Source organism: Antechinus flavipes, chromosome 2 (assembly GCF_016432865.1).
Source record: "Antechinus flavipes isolate AdamAnt ecotype Samford, QLD, Australia chromosome 2, AdamAnt_v2, whole genome shotgun sequence".
NCBI classification, from domain to species: domain Eukaryota; kingdom Metazoa; phylum Chordata; class Mammalia; order Dasyuromorphia; family Dasyuridae; genus Antechinus; species Antechinus flavipes.
The window spans coordinates 258,256,846-258,277,708 of record NC_067399.1 but is presented as its reverse complement, the minus strand read 5'-3'; the positions used below and the strand labels follow the sequence as shown (position 1 = coordinate 258,277,708).

General features: G+C 33.6%; 1 protein-coding gene across 9 annotated transcripts in view; it reads left to right on the top strand.

Moving 5' to 3' along the window:
* EHMT1 (euchromatic histone lysine methyltransferase 1) overlaps positions 1 to 20,863 on the top strand; it is a 281,129-nt gene that overhangs the window by 121,970 nt on the left and 138,296 nt on the right. For all 9 annotated transcript variants that reach the window (XM_051976841.1, XM_051976843.1, XM_051976840.1 and 6 more), the window contains one exon: positions 1,059 to 1,618. In XM_051976841.1, coding sequence (XP_051832801.1) covers positions 1,059 to 1,618 — 560 coding nt within the window. The remainder of the gene's footprint in view (positions 1 to 1,058; positions 1,619 to 20,863) is intronic.

The following is a 20,863-nucleotide window of genomic DNA, read 5'->3' as shown; positions in this document are numbered from 1 at the left end:
TAACATGAATTGTTGGTTACAAACTGTTGTTTTGTTATCATTTACCATATTGGTGTGTACATTTTTATATATCCACATATCATTAGCACACCCCTTCCTCATTATTTATTACATACATATTTTTAAACTTAGAACATTTGAAAACTCTTGTCTTCAACTCTTGCAACAATAGGGACTTTGTTTTTCTGGAAGGTATTTAATTTTTTTTTTACCAAATATTCCTATTAATAAAATCTATGTAAGATTATTTTTGGAATTTTAATATGTTTCTAACAAAGTTATTAAGACCAGTAATATTTTACGAGTCTATCTTTTTATTTCTCTTTCCCCTCCAATTTTTATTGAAACTTTAGCCTTAGCAATTGATTAAAATTTCCTAACCAATACATTTGAGATTTTTAAAAATTTTGTATAAAGCATAAGCACATTGCTTATGTGGATGGTAGACTTTAAATCTTGTTAAATTAATGAGAGGATTTTCTGCAGGATAGAAGAAGGGTATTAGCTTGAGTGTAGTAATGCTTGGTGCCAATTCTTCTCTACTATAGGAAGATGATCTGATGTAGGACAAAAAATTAGAGAAGGGAGGATCTGAAATCTATGCCTGGCTCTTTCACTTATTCTCCAGATTTTGGGGGCAATCTGATAAAATTTCCGTGCTTCAGTTAACTTATCTGGAAAATGGAAATTGTATTAATTGCCAGGCTGGTCTTCCTGTATCAAATAGGATCACATGAGAAAATATTTTTGAAAGTGAAAAGTATACATAAATCAAAAAATAGATACTATAGCATAGTAAAAAGAGAGTATTGGAGTTGGAATCAGAAGAGCTGGATTTTAGTCCTACCTTGTGAAACTTAGTCAACCTTCTTGAATTCTGATTTCTTTAGCTGTTAAATGGAGATAATAAATAGGAATATGCATTTCCCACCTCTCATGATTGTTATAAGGAAATCCCTGTATAAACTTTAGAAAGCACTACATATAAATATGAGCTGCTGTTAATACAATTATTGTACTGACAATCATATTTGATTTCTTGTGGCCTCTTTCCGCAGGGGGTAATGCCATGGCTGCTGATGAAAGTTCAACAGAAAAGCAAGGAGGGGAGCCTCAAATGGCAGCGGATGGTGAAACAAACGGTTCTTGTGAAAGAAATGAAGCCAATAGTCATCCCAATCCAACTAAACACACTCAGGACAATACAAAAGCCAGCCCACAGGAGCCTGCTAATAAGTTAACCAGAATAGCTGAAAATGGAATTTCTGAGAGAGATAGTGACTTTGGGAAACAAAATCATGTGAAAACTAGTGATTTCACCCAGACTTCTCTCACAGGAAGTAATGGCTATATCTTAACCAAACAGACATTACCAGAACAGCCCATAAGGACTACCAGCACCTTGGCTTCTTCTCTTCCTGGCCATGCTGCAAAAACACTTCCTGGAGGAGCCAACAAGGGAAGAACTCTAAGCTCATTTCCTCACGTACAGGCTGCAACACCTACCAAGCTAGGTGAAGGGAGTAAAGATCTAGATCATAAAAAACCCGCCACTACAAATCCTGATGTCAAAGTCCACAGAGCTCGGAAGACTATGCCTAAGTCCATCCCCAGCCTGGTAATATACTCCCTGCTGCATTTTTTGTCTCTTAGATGGGTTATTTTTGATTATTGACCAGCAGGGGATATTGGGAGGTGGGTTGAGAAGGTGAAAGGGACTGTTTCACACCTTCTTTCTCTCCTTCCTTTTCCCCCCACCATCATTTGACTTCTGGAATTAGATAAAGGGTTTATTTTTTACGCCAGATATAACCATGGTTTAATCATTGAGATACTTTCTCAGTTTTGTTGGATGACCAATTTTTCTGTTTTTGGACCAAGGGCTATATTAGAAAGTGCTTTAGAAGTGAGTGAAACACTCATTTAGGAAAACTGGAGAGAACTCTGAGTCTGTTGATGCTTTATAGTTAAATCCTCAATCCCTTCATAATCTCCTCTGTCAGTAATGCCTAGAAGTGGGCAGTGTTTAAATGTTTGAGTGAAAGAATTGTAGTGGGAGGTTGAGAGAGAGAGAACAAAAGAAAGATCTTTAACCGAAGGGAGTTGTATAATTTAAAAAGTATATAATCAGTCTAGGTTTCCCACTTAATATTCAATTAAACATTTAGATACAGAGCTGCAGTTTTCATTTTAGGATCAAAATCCAGCCTGCTTACAGAATCATGTGTTTATGCTGTTCAATCGCTGGTTCCATAGAAATCTTAATTCTGCTTTGAAGTGTAGAATGTTTCTTCAAGAAAACACAAAGCAGCAGCAGATCTTCGTATCTTACCTGGGTCTTACTTCCTGTTGCTGAGAGAAGTTCTATTTCCCACTAGAAAATGTATTTGAGTCTTCTTACCTTGGGAGAAGTGACATCCTTGGGAAATGGGTAAAAGGAAGAGAAGGTCAAGAGATGGAAGAACAATAGAGAGAAAAGATCATAAAAGATACAGAAATATAAATAAAATACAATAGCAGATAGTTTTTTCTTGCTGGTGGAGGATAAGGAATGCATTAAAAACAGAGATATAGCTATCTTTGTCCCTAGTAGTCTCATATATTCAGGTACTATGGGAGAAATGCTAGATTAAGAGACAGGAGACCTGGATCATAGTCCTAGTTCTGATTGAGAGTAAACATGACTCAAACATCTGAAAACATTAAGGTGTCTCAGATTTCTTGGTCCCTCTTTGGATCTTGTTTTGTTCTGCTTTCATGTTCCTTAAGTTCCTTGTCCCTACCACTCCCAAGTATCCAGAAGCAACACTGATTCAAGCAGCTATAATCAATCAGTCAACAGGTATTTATTAAGCATCTACTACCTGCTTTTACTAATCTTGAGGATATAAATATAGTGAATGAAACAGTTTCTCCTAAAGAGGAACTTATATTTTCATGGGTCTACATATAGATTATATATCAAATAGAAAGAATAAAAACAAAGAAGTACAATAGTTTAACAGGGCAAACATCAGCAGTTGAGGAAATCAGATTTGCCTTCAGGTAAGGTGGTGCTTAGGCTAAAGAATCAATGAGGCAGAGAATAAGAGAATATCCTTAGGTAATGGGGACAGCTAGTGTAAAGGCATGGCAATGGGAATGGAGTCTCCAATAGAAAGAAAAACTGGCTGTATTACAGAACATAGGAGAGAGAGTAACATATATATATATATATATATATATAATATATATATATATATATATATATTATATATATATGAAAGTTCAAAAAATAGGCTATGGCCAGTTTTGAACGATTTTAAAAGCTGAACATAGCAGATTATTTGATTATGGAGACAGTGATTGAGACATAGACAAATGAGTGCTTAAGGAGATCATTTTGACAGCAGTGTGCAATGGATTAAAGTGGGCAGAGAATTAAGGCAAGAGCACTGATTAAAAGGTTATTGCAATAACTTAAGTGAAAAGTAGTGAGGACTTAAATTAAGGTGATAGTTGTGTGAATAGAGAGAAAGAATTGAATGTAAAAGATACTGAGATAGAAATGGCAAAATTTGTTAGCTTATTATTTAGGGAGAATGAGTGACAGTAAGGAGTTTAGAGTAATGCCAAAGGGGTGTGTGTGTGTGTAAATAAAACAAACAAATAAATAACTTACAGGTATATAACCTAGGAGACTAGTAGAATGGTGGTGGCTTGGAGAGAAATAGAGATGTTCTTGAGAGTATTGGATTTTTTTTGTGGGGGAAATTAATAAGACTTCTCTCTTTTGGATTTGTTGAATTTGAGATTTCTTTGGCACATCCAATTTGAAAAGTTCAAGAGGCATGGTGACATGAGACATGAAACCAAGAAATTAATATTTGACAGAGTTTTAAGAGGCAACAGTATGGTAGTAATAGACTTTGGAAACTGATGAGGTCATCCTAGAAGAAGCAAATAAAGAGTAAATTATATGGATCTTATTACAGCTCTTTGGGGAATAATCAACACTTAGAACTTATAATCTGAATGATGAATCAGTAGAGGAGACAGAGAAGGAACCACTAAGTAGGTAGGAGAACTAGGAGAAAATAGTGCCATGAAAGTCCAGAGGGGAGAGAATATCCAGGAAGATAATGTGATATAGCAGGATGAAAAAGGATGAATATTGGGGTGGGGGTGGGGGCAGTTTTGGCAATTAAATTATTACCGAAAAATTTGGAGAGAACAGTTTCAGTTTTGGATGAGGTCAAAAGCCAGTTTAAAATGTTTTCAGAAAAGAGAAGAGAGGAAGTAAAAGCATGAAGAAGTGTAGACAGTTTTTTCAAGGCGTTTGAAAAAAGAGAGAAAGCTATATAGGAAAATAACTTGAGTGGGGATGGTAGAATCTTTTTTCAAAGAATGGTGGAGACTTGGACTTATTGGATCTTTAGTTAAGGAGAGATTGAAAATTAGAAAGCGATGGACTCAAGGACATACAGAGGCTGACCATGACAATGATAAAAGCTATCTCATTGTCAGAGACTGGGAACAGGAAGACAGGTTAGGGGTGATATTAGTGGTTCTTAGGGGAAAGCAGAGGTAATTCACTTAATTCACTTAAGCAAATAATTTTCAAAGTCCTCAGTTGAAAAGGGAAAACAGAAAGTATTTGGAAGTTTGAGGAGAAAAAGTTTGGAAAAATCTTTTTAAGGAATTAGATAGATTATCAATTAGGGAAGCGTAAAAGTTTTGTCTTCCTACTGTTAGGTTGTTTGAAGGTTGAAGTTGTGTTGTATAAGTTTATAATGGACCTAGTCAGCACGGTTGTGATCTCCTTTTGGCTCCTTTCAGCAACAGATGAGTGCAAATGAAAGAAGTAAATTGTGGAGTAATCCAAGAATGAAGCTAAGCAAAAAAATAAGTGATAAAACAAGGGAATGATGAATTCTGCAGTAAAAGATAATATACCAATTTTTTTTTTTTTTTTTGGCTAAATATAGGATTAAGATTAGAGAAACAGAAAAGTAACATCGGGAGCAGTGATTTGACAAAAAACTGAGAAATAGAGGGATTGACGGTTTCCATGGAGGCAAGGATGGGTTTAGGATGAAAGAGGTGGATAGAGAGACATGAAGTGATGAAAGATTATGATCAGGTAGTGTAACATTGGAGGTTTAGGGAAGTGAAACATTTATGGGTAATGTTGAGAACTTTTGTATAATCATCTTTATCTGTAGCTGAGTTAGACTGGAGTAAGTCATAGAATTAAAGAGGCTAAATTGGGATGTTAGGAAGTTTGAAGGAACATCATTGTAGATTTTAAAGTCCTCAAGTAAAAGTTAGAAGTTGGGAGAAGAGAAAAATGGTGAGCCATGTACTAAACTTTGTAGAAAAGAGGAAGAATGATTTTAGGGAGATGAGGGAACAATATATAATATCTAACAATAATTTGGAATGGGTGAAAAATTTTGATAAAGTGAACTTTAAAGGAGGAATGGTTGAAGAATGATGGTGGCAAAGGTAGAATTCAGCAAGAAATGTTATGACTGACTTTCTCTTCCTCTTCCCCTCTAGGACTAATGTATAGGGAGTGTGTGGGGAATAGCCAGTGGTATAGAGGAAGGTAAGGGATACACTCTCATTAGGGAACCAGTTCTTAGAGAGGGCTAATAGATAGAAGGAATGTGAGAGAACAAAGCCCAGCATTTGTTTGTTCACTATGAAATTGAAATTCCAGAAGGCATAATAGATGGGATTGGAATGTGGGACATGGATGGAAGTGGGCTTGAAGAAGAGAGTAGGAATGAAAAAATATAAATATGTAATATGCTCACATAGTACATTCTATATTTATAATATATGTTATATTAGGTAATATAGTTAGGTATAACATAAATATCAATATAAAAAATAAAAGTGGGGATAGGAGATAGTTTTCTCCTCTATATCTGGTAATTGATTAATATAGAGGGAGAGAAATAGTTTAGAGAGAAAAATTATTAGTTCTAGGAATAGTAGATAAAAAACCAAACAATCAGGTTCCAGAGGATCTTATTGCTTCACTTGTTCATTCTAGATTGGATTTTCAGCACTGCAGAGGGTATTGAATCTGTATTGATTCCTATTTGCTGCTGCTACTCTTCTCTGATTTTTACACAGGGCATGGGCAATCATCTTCTTTTTGCTATTAAAATGATTTTTCTTAGACTTAAGCATATATCTGATTACATCCCTCCATTACTCAATAATCTTCAGTGACTTCTTAGTCCCTTTAGAATCAAATATACACTCCTTTGCCCTCTCTAGGATTCTTCAGTCAAATCTTGTGCTTTTTCTCTGTTTCTTACAAGCTAGACTTATTTTTCCTTATCTTTGGTTTTGTGGTGGCTGTTCTCTTTACCTGGTATGCAGCCTTTCCTCTTCTGTGCTTCATAGAATCCCGTCTCTTCCTTCAGGACTAAACTCAAGCACTACATTCTACCTGAACCTTTTTGTGATTCTCGCCACTGCTAATGCATTGCCTTTCAAACTACTTTGGGTTTAAATATTTTGTTTATATCCTTAATGCTCTTGAAATATACATATACATACATACATCCTCTTGGTTTTTTCACTTTCAAATGTAAATTCCATATGAGTAGAGATTGCTTAATTTATTTTATTTATATCCTTAGAACCCAGCACATAGTAAGTGCTTTATAATTACTTGTGGATTAATAGATTGGATATAATCAGCTATTATAAATAGTCTGCCTGGATCTTTTTTTTTTTTTTTTTTTTAATTCATAGCAGTAAGTTCCTTAGTAAATCCTGGGTGTGAAAATCATGAGTTCCTGGTTAGTTATTTTTATTGTAATGAAACGGTACACATGAAAGTATTTCTGATAGGTTTTTTTCCCTCCCCTTTTATTCATTTTGCTAAATATTTTCCAATAACATGTAAACATTTTTTAAAACATTTTTTTTTAAGTTTTGGGCTCCAAATTCTTTATCTTCCTCCTCTTCTGCTGCTTCTCCTTCACTCCTCTCTCAGTCTCACTTGAAGGAATTTTAAAAATAAAAACTAGTAAGAGGATTTGAAGATAATTGATTAATGGCCTTTTTAGGATTTAAAGGAAAATGACAGGTAGGTCATAAGTCTAAGACAGCTAACCTCCCAAGCTTTTATCCTGAGACTCTGGAAACTTTATTAAGTATTAAGTCAGATTAATAATGAATGATGGTTCTTTTAATTACCTTTAAAATACATGCTGAATTACTGAGTAATATCTTTTTAATTCACAATTAACTTTTTAAAGGAGAATCTATCAAAAAACTTTTGGCAAGTTAAGTTATTCACTAGATAACGATATTCTTGGTTTCAAGTTGTCTGATCATCATATTAAGTCAATAAGGAATTATTCTTAATCTGCTGCCTACCTAGCAGGTAGTAAGTCACCTAGTAAGGTGACTGCAAGAGGATTGTATAGGTTTGGAGCTTTAAGATCTACATAAAATAAAGTAAAAAAATAGGGAATAATATAAACTATAATGCTGTTAAATATTAATGTGCATTATTATTATCAATTATAATTATAATAAATATTTATATAAATATAACATGTTTATTATTATAATTATAATATATAATTATATTTATTTATAATAATATCATATAATATATAAATAAATAATTTATGATAAATGTGATGAATAATTATAATAAACATTATTATAATATTAACATATTAAATAATAATATGTTAAATAACATAATATGCACCATGGATCATAGGTCCTTGAGAAGAGAGCATGTGACTTGGGCTAATTGGGGATATGCATTGTCTAAATTTATTTCTTTGAGATTTAAATGGTAATAAAGATAATTTCAATAAACTTGGGTTGGAAAATGCCATCTACATCTAGGGAAGGAATTATTGAGACTGAATGTGGATTGAAGTATATTATTTTCACCCTCTTTTTTTCCCCTTTTTTGGTTTTCCCTTTTTGTTTTGGTTTTTCTCTCACAATATGACTAATGTTTGTTTAAAATAATTGTGCCTATATATATCAATCTATCTTGCTATCTTGGGAAGGAAGGAGGAAAAGGAGATAAAAAACCTTGGAATTCAAAAATCTTACAAAAGTGAATGTTAAAAACACTATTTTAACATATAATTGGAAAAAATAAAATACTAATAAGTGAGATAATAATAGTAATAGTTGAAAAATGACTTCTAATTTATTTTTACATGAAACTTTTTAGAAATGTAATATTTAAAGCTTATATTACTTTAGTAGTTTATAGGATATCAAGAGTTCATCTTCTTGCTTTGTTAGATAATTTATAAGTTTTTGTGGCCGATCTTCTGTTGATGGTCTTTTCCTAATTTATCTAGCCCAGTTCTCAGATAACATTCATAGTTCATTGCTGAACTTTCTAGCTCAGTAGGATCAGAATTTGCAGCAGAACCACAGTCATATCCTTACTGCACTAAAGCATTCAAGTAGATTTTCAGGAGAAGCAAAACTAAATGCACATTAAAAAAATTTTTTTTTGCTTTGTCATGAAGGTTCTGTTGCCCTAAGGGAATTCAATAAATATTTAGTAATGAATACCGTGTTCATGTTTTACTTTTTACAAGGGTTTTGTGAGAGGTAGTATTTTCTTTAAGCTCGCCTCCATTGCCCTTGTTTGTTTATATTCAAAGTAGCCTAGGATTTAATAGCCCTAGTTAATGCTGTCTTTATTTATCTTCTCTTTGTTAGAGAGAAAAATATACAAAAATTACCAAGATATAGACAAATCTTATCATTGTTATTCAGGGATCAGATCTTCAGAGCATTTGAACATTGTTTTATTTAAAGCAGTTTTTATTCTTGAATTCATAGGTATATAGTCTATTTTACAAAGTAACATATTTGAGGTCAGAAATCATACTTTTGAATGATTCAAATAATGATAAAAGAGAAGTTATGCTATTATTTCTCCTACTTTTGCTATTTACTAATGAATTAGAAACAAAATTATTGAAAAAATTTACAAGTTTCATTCCAACCGTTTTTGCCATCTAATTTTAGATTGTAGTGCTGGGATTGCCAAGGGGGGGGGGGGGAGAAATCCCATTTTCCTACATTAAGGTTTTAGTGAACACTATGATTTTCATGATTCTTGTACTCATTAGGCACCTAACTAGGAGAGGTATTTGTAGAATCCCTTCTATATTCACCAGACACCTTGGTATTTTCCCCTTCTAGATGAGTTCTCTGCTTTCTGAACATAGAATTATCAATTCCTTATTATACTTAGCCTGGGAAAAGGTATGTATAAGAACAAAACTACGTAGGAAACTGTGGTAATAATGGAAAAGAGTTCTGAATTTGGAGTTAGAAATTCTTGAGTTCAGACACCATTTGTGCTATATTCTATCCATGTGATTTTGGGCAAATCAATCTCTTAGTAGGACCTAAGTTTTCCTGACTTTAAAATAATCAGATTGGGCTCCAATGAGATTTCCAAAGATCTTTTCAGCTCTAAATTTATGATCTTAGCATCCCATAACTTTTTTTTTTAAACACTGTATCTTTTCCTAGATTGTATGTCACTGTGTGTCCCCATCAAAGTGTTTATTTTGTGTCTTTTTTTAAGGTATGTGTCTCCTTTTTCTTTTCGGTCTTTTACTTTATTTTGTTCCATGAATAAAATGTATTGTCACTGTAATGTTTACTTAGATCCCTTCACTTTTCATTCTAAGCCTTTGTCTTGTCCCCCTTTTTGCATAATTGTCTAAGCATTGCTTTCTTCTTTTTATTTTTTTGTTGTAATAGCATTTTATTTTTCTAAATATACAAAGATAGTTTTCAACATTCACTTTTGTAAAACCTTGTGTTCCAAATTTTTCCTCCTCTTTTCCCTCTCACGCCTCAAGACAACAGTCTACTACAGATTAAATATGTGCAGTTCTTTCTAAACATAATTCTATATTCTTTATGCTGTACACATAAAAAAGAAAAAAAACAACAACAAACAAACAACAAAAAAGGTGAAAATACTATTTTTTGATCCACATTCAGTCTCCAAAGTTCTCTCTCTGGATGTGGATGGTACTTTCTATCACAAACCTATTGGAATTGCCTTGAATCACCTCATTGTTGAAAAGAGCCAAGTGATCATCACATAATCTTGTTGTTACTGTATACAGTGTTCTTTTTGTTCTCTCTTCACTTAGTATCAGTTCATGTAAGTCTCTCCAGGCCTCTCTGAAGTCATCCTGCTGATCATTTCTTATAGAACAATAATATTCCATTATATTCATATACTATAACTTTTTCATCCATTCTCCAACTGATGGGGCATCCACTCAGTTTCTAGTTCCTTGCTGCTATAAACACTTTTGCACATGTGGGTCTTTTTCCCTTTTTCGTGATTCCTTTGGGATAAAAGCCCATTAGAAACACTGATGGATCAAAGGGCATGCACGGTTTGATAGCTCTTTGGGCATAGTTCCAAATAATTCTCCAGAATGATTCCATCATTTCACAACTCCACCTACGTATTGCTTCCTTCTTTTAAAGCCGTGTACTCTTTCCATTCTTAATTAATTTCACCTTTTAAACTTTCTTACCTTTCTGCCTTAGCTATCTTTTTGTTATTGTTGTTCAGTCATTTCAGTCTTGTCCAATTCTTTGAGGTTCCATTTTTAAAGTGTTCTTGATAGAGATATTAGCATGGTTTGCCATTTCCTTCAACTCATTTTTCACATGAGTTAATTGAGGCAAACAGAGTTAAGGGGCTTGTCCCAGTGTCACAAAGCTTGTTAAGTATTTTGAGGCCAGACTTGAACTCAGGAATATGAATATATACATGAGTAATACAACACTGTATCCCCAAACCACTTAGCTACCTCTAGCTATCTTAGTATAGGGCTTTGTAGTGTATCTGATCTAATAAGGGGAATTTGTTTTATCCTGAATTCTGCTTTTTGAATTGAAACTAGTTTCTCACCTGAAAAAAGCATATATCCTCTGTCCTCCTTTCCTTCCTTCTTTCATACTCATTGAACCAGAATTGGGATGACCTATAGCCCACTGACTCTACTCATATTTCTGCTTCTACACACCCCAATTTTTTAATTATGAAAGTTTAATAATTACTATTTCTTTCTAATACATAGTCATCATATTTAAAATTTAAAAGATATTAGATTTAAATTCATAATTTCATGTCTCCCTGACTCTGTGGACCTCCATATATATTAAAGTCATAACCTTTCATGACTACATCCTATACCTTATCCTTAAAAGTTGCTGATCTACCTCTGATATCTCTTTAACTTAGTACTCTCATACTACAACTACCTCATCTACTAGTCCTCTCCACTTTCCCAGACATTCCCACTAAATTTGTTGTTTTGTCTCAAGGACCATCCAGTAGAAATGTTGCTCAGCTTTCAGGGATTTTGTAGCTAGATTAATGATTTAAGAGAAATGCTATATCAGACCTCTGAGATTTCTTTTAATGTACAGATGAGTTTTAATTGCTTGAATTTGTACTCATGCTATTAGCAATATAGACATTTTCCCTGTAATGTTTGTCAGTGCAGAAGAGGGCACAGAGATCATAGATTATTGGCTGAGTATTGGACATCTTCAACTGATGTCCCATAGCCACTTCAAAGCTAACATGTTCAAAATGGAAATCTCCTAATATGTTATTCCTGCTAATGTTTTCTTTTGTAGAGAATGCCACCATCCTTCTAGTCACCAAGTTTTCAGGCTTAGCATCTATTTTAGCTTCTCCCTTATTGTTCATATCCAATTAGTTGCCAAGTTTTGTCTTTTCCACCACCACAAGATATCTCAGCTTAATCTTTTTTTTTTCTCCTCTCATGGTCACTCCGCTCTAATTAATTTCAGTTTCTTAACAACTCTGCTGTGCACTACTGTTAACAACTACTTAATTGGATTCTGAAATACCAATCTTTCCCTTCTCAATCTTTCACATAGTTGCCAGAATAAACACTTTAATAAAGCACAGTTCTGATACTCTCATTTCCCTGCTCAAGAATTTTTAGTGACTTTCTGTTGCAGGATAAAATAAAAATGCATATTCATAAAGCCCTTCACACTCTTATATGTCTCTTTTACAACTTTATTTCTCATTATGGCTTTTCATGTACTCTTTATTCTGTGTAAATTGTCATACTTGTTTTTTTCACTTAATTGTATTTTATTTTTTACAATTACATGTAAAGATAGTTTTCATCATTCATTTTAATAAAATTTTGATTTCCAAATTTTTCTTGCTTCCTCATGACAGTAAGCAATCTGATATATATTGCTTATGTTGTAAAAGAAGAATCAGAACAAAATAGAATATCCTTAAAAAAAAAAAAAAGACAAAAGTTTCTCTCTGCATTCAGACTCCAAAGTTCTTTCTTTGGATATGGATGGCAGATTCTTTTGGAACTGTCTCGAGTCAGCATATTGCTGACAAGAACTAAGTCTATCATAGCCAATCATTACTCATTGTTGTATTCTCTTGATTCTGCTTACTTCACTCAGCATCAGTTCATTTAAGTCTTTCTAGGTTTTTCCAAAATCTTCCTGGTCATTTAAAAATTTTTTTATTATAACTTTTTATTGACAGAACATATATGCATGGGTAATTTTTTACAACATTATCCTTTGCACTCACTTCTGTTCCGACTTTTCCCTTCCCTCTCTCCACCCCCTCCCCTAGATGGCAAGCAGTCCTATACGTGGTAAATATGTTACAGTATATCCTAAATACAATATATGTGTGCAGAACCGAACAGTTCTCTTGTTGCACAGGGAGAATTGGATTCAGAAGGTAAAAATAACCTGTGAAAAAAAACAAAAATGCAGTTTACACTCATTTCCCAGTGTTCCTTCTCTGAGTGTAGCTGCTTCTATCCATCATTGATAAATTGGAACTGAGTTAGATCTTCTTTGTCGAAGAGATCCACTTCCATCAGAATACATCCTCATACAGTATCGTTGTTGAAGTATATAATGATCTCCTGGTTCTGCTCATTTCACTTAGCATCAGTTCATGTAAGTCTCTCTAAGCCTCTCTGTATTCATCCTGCTGGTCATTTCTAACAGAACAATAATATAACATTCATATGCCACAACTTACCCAACCATTCTCCAATTGATGGACATCCACTCTGTTTCCAGTTTCTAGCCACTACAAAAAGGTCTGCCACAAACATTTTGGCACATACAGATCCCTTTCCCTTCTTTAGTATTTCTTTGGGCTATAAGCCCAGTAGTAGCACTGCTGGATTAAAGGGTATGCACAGTTTGATAACTTTTTGGGCATAATTCCAGATTATTCTCCAGAATAGTTGGATTCGTTCACAACTTCACCAACAATGTCCCAGTTTTCCCACATCCCCTCCAACATTCATCATTATTTTTTCCTCTCATCTTAGCCAATTTGACAAGTGTGTAGTGGTATCTCAGAGTTGTCTTAATTTGCATTTCTCTGATCAATAATGATTTGGAACACTCTTTCATATGAGTGGAAATAGTTTCGATTTCATCATCTGAAAATTGTCTATTCATATCCTTTGCTGATCATCATTTTTTATAGCACAGTATACTACAGTTTGTTCAACCATTCCCCACATGATGGGCATTCCCTCTTTTTTGGATATTGAGGTAATGCCCATCATGTGGGGAATGGTTGAACTAATATGTGGGTCCTTTTGTCTCTTTTATTATCTCTTTGGGATACAGAGCTAGTAGTGGTATTGTTGGATCAAAGGGTATGCACAATTTTATAGCTCTTTGGGCATAGTTCCAAATTGCTCTTTAGAATGATTAGAAAAATTCACAATTCCAATCAATAGTGCATTAGTGTCCCCAATGGCATACTTGTTATTACTCAAATTGAGGATTTTATTTCTGTTGCTTTGCTTGTGTACGTCCCTATCCCTAGAATGTGCTTCTTGCTAACTTCTGATTCTTAAGAGTTTTGATTTTCTTCAAGACTTAGCTTGTGTGCTATTTTTTAAGGCAAGTCTTTACTAATCATTCTGTTTTTTTTTCCTTGTAGAATTATGTACTTTTGAATCTGCTTAATATTGTGTCATTTTATTAGAATGCAAGCTTCTCAAAGCAAAGCACTATTTCAGTTTTGTCTATGTCTTTTCTTGTTTAGCAAATGCCTTCCTTGAACATAGTAGGCCTGAATAAATCCTTGTTGAATTGGAATGGGAATTATCCATGGCAAAAGATTATCAAGGCATCTATCGTGAAAAGATAGAAAATTTTACAATATAAGTGTAAGAACATTTTTGAAATAGTTGATGATGGGGAGACAGCATAGCTACTTTTCCAATCCCTACCTAAAGCAATGGCAGATTTAAAATTATGGCTGTGTAAACACATTGCCAGAAGAGGAGGTAAAGGTGATTGGAATTGAAGAGGTCAAGAAACTTTTGAGGCTAGACATTCTTTGAACTCATGTAATTTTTTTTTATTTATTGTGGTTCTGTCAATATTTGGTTTACTCCTTTCCTAGTACAAATAGAATCTTCCTACCTTCCTTCCTTTCCAGACCTGGACAGTGTAGGGCAGGGGTCCTCAAACTATGGCCACGGGCCAGATGTGGCAGTTGAGGACAATTATCCCCCTCATCCAGGGCAATGACGTTTCTTTATTTAAAGGCCCACAAAACAAAGTTTTTGTTTTTATTATAGTCTGGCCCTCCAACTATCTGAGGGACAGTGAACTGGCCCCCCTTTTTTAAAAGTTTGAGGATCCCTGGTGTAGGGAAATGTCTTTTATGAAAAATAGGCTTTTTTGGGGGTATAGACTTCCTTTGAAGTCTTGCACTCACTAGCAGACATTTATTATGCACTGACAGTGAAGTGTACTCTTACCCTGAGAATAAAATCAAATAATTGATGTTTAAAGTCCTTTGTAAGCTGGCCATCTCTTACCTTTCTGGTTTGCTTAAACCTTAGTCTGATGTGTCTTTTGATCCCATGACACTGTCATCTTGCCCTTTCCTTGTAAAAGATGTTCCATTTCCTAACTCTAGGCATTTTCACTGGTTGTTTGTTCTGGATGTAAGGCTCTCCCCTCATTGTCTCTACTTCCTGGTTTCCCTGACTTCAGTCAGGTTTCCAGCTAAAATTCTATCTCCTAAAAGAAGCCTTTCCTGATTCTCTTTCATGCTGATGTCTTTCCTCTCTTGATTCTTTACATTTTTTCTGTGTACATCTTATTTGTACATAGTTGTTTTTGTATTGTCTTCCCCATTGGACTATGTGATCCTGGAGAGTTAAAACTGTTTTTTTGTCTTTTTTTTGTATTCCCAGAACTAGCGTAGCATATAGTAATAGGAACTTCATAAATATTTGTTGACTTCTGGAGGGGAACGATGATTCTGAATAAATAAAAATAGTATTTATATTAGGGAGTTTGCAGTCTAATAATTAATATGATACAAATTAAAATTTGCTGAACCACGAAGACATATATAGTATCATAAGATTTAATAAGAGAGAAATAATTTGCTTTTTGAAAGCTTCAGTCCTGTGTCTGTGGCATAGTAAGATAACTTGCATTTTATCTTGTTAATCTTATTTTGCCATTTAGTTAACATCTGGGCCATTCTTAATTTCCCTATTTTGTACAAATATTTACTTGAATGGAACTTATATTTTAATTTTAAAAAACCTATAAAGATGGAATATAAATATCATAAAGATGACTTTCCTAGTTTCCAAATAGTACTAAAAATTAGGTTTCAAAATATTGGAGCTTTCTATTTCTTCATTGAGGTTAGTTATGCTTGCACATCAGAATTTGAAGGGATTGTTCATGTTCTTTTCTTGTGCTGGAATTGAATTGATTTATCTTGCTGGCTTCAGTTATTTTGATCTGTTATATAAAATCTTTTGATTATATAGTTTTTCATTTTAACAGCTTTTTCTCCCGAGAACTTGACTTTTCAAATCAACAGATATTTATTGATTGCCTACTATGTGCATATCTCCAAAGAGCTTATCTTCCATTTGAAAAGGCAAGAATTTGTGTGCATGTGCACCTGTGTGTGTGTGTGTGTGTGTGTGTGTGTGTGTGTGTGTGTGTCTCTGTGTCTGTGTCTGTGTGTCTGTGTAACAATCTTACAAGGTAAGTAACAGTGAGAACAGGGGAGCTAGGTGGTTCAGTGGATAGTGTGCTGGACCTGAAGTGAGAAAGACCTGAATTTAAATCAGGCCTCAGACATTTACTATGCCTGTGTGCCCCTAGGCAAGTCAGTTAACTCTGTTTGTCTCAGTTTCCTAATCTGAAAAATGAATTGGAAAAGGAAAAAAAAAATCACTGTAGGATCTTTACCAAGAAAACTCCAGTGGGGTGAGGAAGAGTTGGACATGACTGAAAATATCTGAACAACAAACCAAAGAAAACATAAAACAAGACTTTATATACTTAGTTGATAATTGTGTGATGGGGTTTAAAAATATGACATGTAATTTAAAGGAGAGAACAGTCATTATGAAGTGTTTACAGACTTTGGGACAGGTTTTGAAGGATTGGTCCTTATGACAAAGGGCTGTGTCTTTCTTTTTCTATTTTTTATATCCCACAGCATCTTACATCCTACATATAAAAAGCAATCGTAACTATTATCTGGGAGATTCTGAAGAATATAGCTTCAAACTGACCAGAGATTTAAGAATAAGAATTTGTTTTGAGGCAAGAGAAAAAATGAAGTTTATAGAGAATCAGACAGTTCAACTTCATTATATAAAAAGGGACTTTAGTTATAGGATTTACTCCCTTTATTCCCTCATTTACAAATAAGGAAACTGAGGCCTACAGAGACAGAGTGACTCAGGGTTACACAGCTAGTTAATAGGAAATCCAGGTCTCTGTGTTTAGTTTATACTTGTTATTTTCAGTTTAGTATTTGATAGCTCAAAGTATCCTAATGACCTTTGGTGATTTTCCAATGAAAAATGTAATAATTACAACTTGTAAACTTTCTATGACCGCTTTTAAGGATTCATTATATATTAGAATTCTTTTGATTTTTTTTTTTCTCCTTTCCATTTGAATAGGTAATAAAAACTTTAAGTAGATCATAGATGATGATCATTGATTTAAAGCTGGAAGGGACCTTAGAAGATCTTCTTTCTGTAGCATATATAGAAGTTTAAATTGATTTTTCTCTCTGTGTTCAGGACAATCCTGAATTTTTTCAGTTTAGTAATCTTCTTCCTGGAAAGTAATTTTTATTTATTCTAGCTGGTACTAAGCATACTTTGTTGAGGTGAGATGGTACCTACCCCTTTTCCATATTATCAGTATATATCCCACAGAGTAAATGAGACTTATGTCTGTAGCATGTGATGAGGATTCTCATAGAAAGATTATGGAAGAAGCATTGGTTAATCAAAAGCAAATTTAATATTTATTATGAATCATTTTTGTCATAAAATAAGATCTATTTAAATTTCAAGTGCTTGAACATCAAGATTTCCTACAAATGAAACTTTTCCTTCTTCCTGACAGATTACTCAGTGATTTATATTATCTTTTTTTAGGGCTCTTGTGTGTGGATGATTTAGGTGATTTTTAAAAAAGGTTTTAATATGATCAATCAACAAATCTCATGCATCCTTCCCCATCATGAAAACATTAGGACAGGTAGACATATGGGCAGACATGCATGAGGTTCCTCCTCCAATTCCCTTCCCCACAATGTACACATAGAGGTGCATATTCCTTTTATACTTATTTTGACCTCTACATGGATACACAAAAACTAAAGATATCATGAATGAGTAGACATGTGAAGCTTTTTCCAGGAATAGAGGTGAATGAATTAGTTGCTAAAATTAAGATTGATATATGGTAAGCTGCATAATAGTTTTAGATATAAAAATTTTTGAGACAGTATGGCTTATTGAAAAACCATTTCTGAATTATTCTGAATTAGAGATAATATTTTACCATTTATTAACTTTGTACCTGTGAGCAAGTTATGTAACTTTTCTGAACCTTGGTTTCCTAATCTTTAAAATAGGGATAATAATACCTAGCCTGTTTACATTGTAAGGTTTGTTTTGAGTTATCATATGTGATAATGTTTGTAAAAATGCTTTGTAAACTTTTAAGATCTAAAGCACTGTACCCAGTATAAGATGGCATAGTTATTATTGTCTCTTATTGTTTAATTCAAAAGCTTTTCTTTTCTTTCTTTGTAATTTTCATTATATTTACCTTCAAGCTGTTTTCGTATTTTGAGATGCAGGAGGATTTTTAAAAAATATGAAAACTTTCTTTATTTCGACTCTGTTATTGATACTTTTTTCTGTTTGTATAAAAATGTCCTACAGATTTTTTTGGTGGGGTATGGGCACTCCTAGGATGAAAACTGATTTCATCAATGCAAGTCAGCAATTCACTCATATATTGCCAGAGCCTTGAGTGACTTGCCTTGGTATCATGGTAAAACAACTAGCTTTGAAACCCCTTCTGACTCCAGGGCCACACTTTGTCCATTACATTGTGTTATCATTCTTGGTTATAATAGTCTTGATAAATTATCTTGCCATAATAAGTATCTATAAACTTTCTTATCTATGCCTTTTAAGTTTCTGTAAAAAACTTAGACTGATGTTTAGATGGTTTTTCTTTTGGATTTTGTCCACATTGAAGTTACATTGGAAAGATATTACTCTGATAGACCCAGGACTAAGACTTTGACAACAGATAAAACCTTTTTTGGGGTCCCTCCCCCCTTCTTGTGTTTACTCATTTCTGATATAGTCTTATGCTTAGCAAGAGTGAAAAAATATTTGAGGTTCTCCATACAGACTTAGTTATCATCATGGGCCTTTTAATCCAAAATCCCATTTCTCCTTCCTCTAAGGGAAGTTTAGAAGTTATTTGAAGCAGATAAGGAAACTGTTATTCCGTCATCTATAGTTTTGTAATTTATATTTTGAAAAGGCATCTAGAAAGCCATGTTGAAGAAACATTTGTTCATTTGTCTGTTCATATTAGCACTACATGGTCTTGATTATAGGTCTTGGGTCTCTATTCATTTGATCTTTCTCTGATAAAAGAATGCCTGATAGAATTTAATTTCTAGAAGCAATTAGTTATTAATATATCTGTAAATAGAAGCCAAAAGTCTATGGAATGAATGGAATCAAAAACTTTATTTTATCTTTCTTCTACAGTGATCATTGTATTTAGGGAGTCTGAGAAAGTTAAAGCTAACTCCTAGACAGATGCAATAGTAATGAGGTAATTTAGCATTTTTTAGGCCACATTTTATGCACAGTTCTAAGGGATGTGAGACTAGAGGTCAACTCATCCGTTTTTGATGGTGACTATATAGTGTTATATTTTCATCTTACCTTGTTAAATAATTATCTTTTTCTCAAAATCCTAACTAACAAAGTCCATCAGGTCTTATTTTCATTTGTTGGTCATTTGAAATAATTTTCAAATTAGAATATTACAGCTTAAAAAAAATACCTTTTTTTCCCCCCAGTAAATTTATTTTTAATACACATTATTTTGTGAATCATGTTGGGGGAGAAAAATTAAAGAAAAAGAGAAAAACTATGGGTTAGATGAAAAACAAAACCCACGGAAAAAAGAAGTGAATGTAGCATGTGCTGATTTATATTCAGTCTCCTTAGTTCTTTTTCTGGATGCAGATAGCATTTTCTGTCCAAGGTCTTTTGGGATTGCTTTGGATCACTGAAAAATTGTACATTTTTGCTATTATTGTGTACCATGAAATCCTGGTTCTGTTTGTTTCATTCAGCATCAGTTCATGTAAACCTTTCCAAGTCTTTCTAAAATCAGCTTGTTCATCATTTTTTATAGAACAATAATATTCCATTATCTTCATATACAACAACTTGTTTAGCCATTCCCCAATTGATGGATATCTACTCATTTTCCAATTCTTCATGAATATCTTTGCTTCAGCTACTTGCTTTCATGGTTATTTGTGTATGTGTGTGTATAATATATATGTATTTTTTTTCCTTCATATTTTAAGTAGTAATCTAATCTGTTAGAACTCTAGGTTCAGAAAATACTGTTTCTGGTAATATGGGGAATATAAAAGAAATGAACTTAGTCTCTATGCTCATAGTGCAATTGAAGATGGATCATCTGTAAGTGAAAAATACTTAAGGACTTTTAAACAGCAACTAGTAGAAGAGTACAAGTTTGGCATTGTGAAGTAAATCTAATAAGTGAAATTTTTTGGAAGACATATTTTGAGATAATTTAAAAAGAGAAAAGAAACAGGAACTGGTAGAGAAGAAATTTATGGGTATTCCAGGTGGAGTTTGACAAGTTTGGAAAAACAGGAGTAATTGGGATATTTAAGTGCATTCTGTTGATTTACTTTAGTGGAATGTATTCATTAAGGACTGATAGAAAGTTGGTCTAGGGAAGGAGTTGATGGAGAATCGTGGAAAGTTAGAGAAATTTGAGTTTGTATTTTATACAGAATTGACAGTGGAGAGCCAATTTAGATTCTTGATCAGAGAAATGACAATGAATGTGGTATTTAAAGTTGGCTAGTGTAGCGTTTGCTTGTGATTAACTTTCAAGGGCATAAAGACATAAAAATGGGAAAGACCATATGGAATAGTAGTTGTAAATATGTATAGGAGATTGTGGTAGTGTAGACCAGAAGGATGTTTGGGGAAAGAGAGAGACTCTGAGTTGCATTGAGATCTAGTAATAGGAATCAAATGGGATGAATAGTTGATTGATTGAGGCTAGCCAAAAGCTAGAGAAAGGGGACTGTAGAAAGACCTAAAAGTGTACGTTTTGGAGTCGTTTTCATATACATGATAGTTGAAGTCATCTGACATGAGGTAGTTTTCCCAGA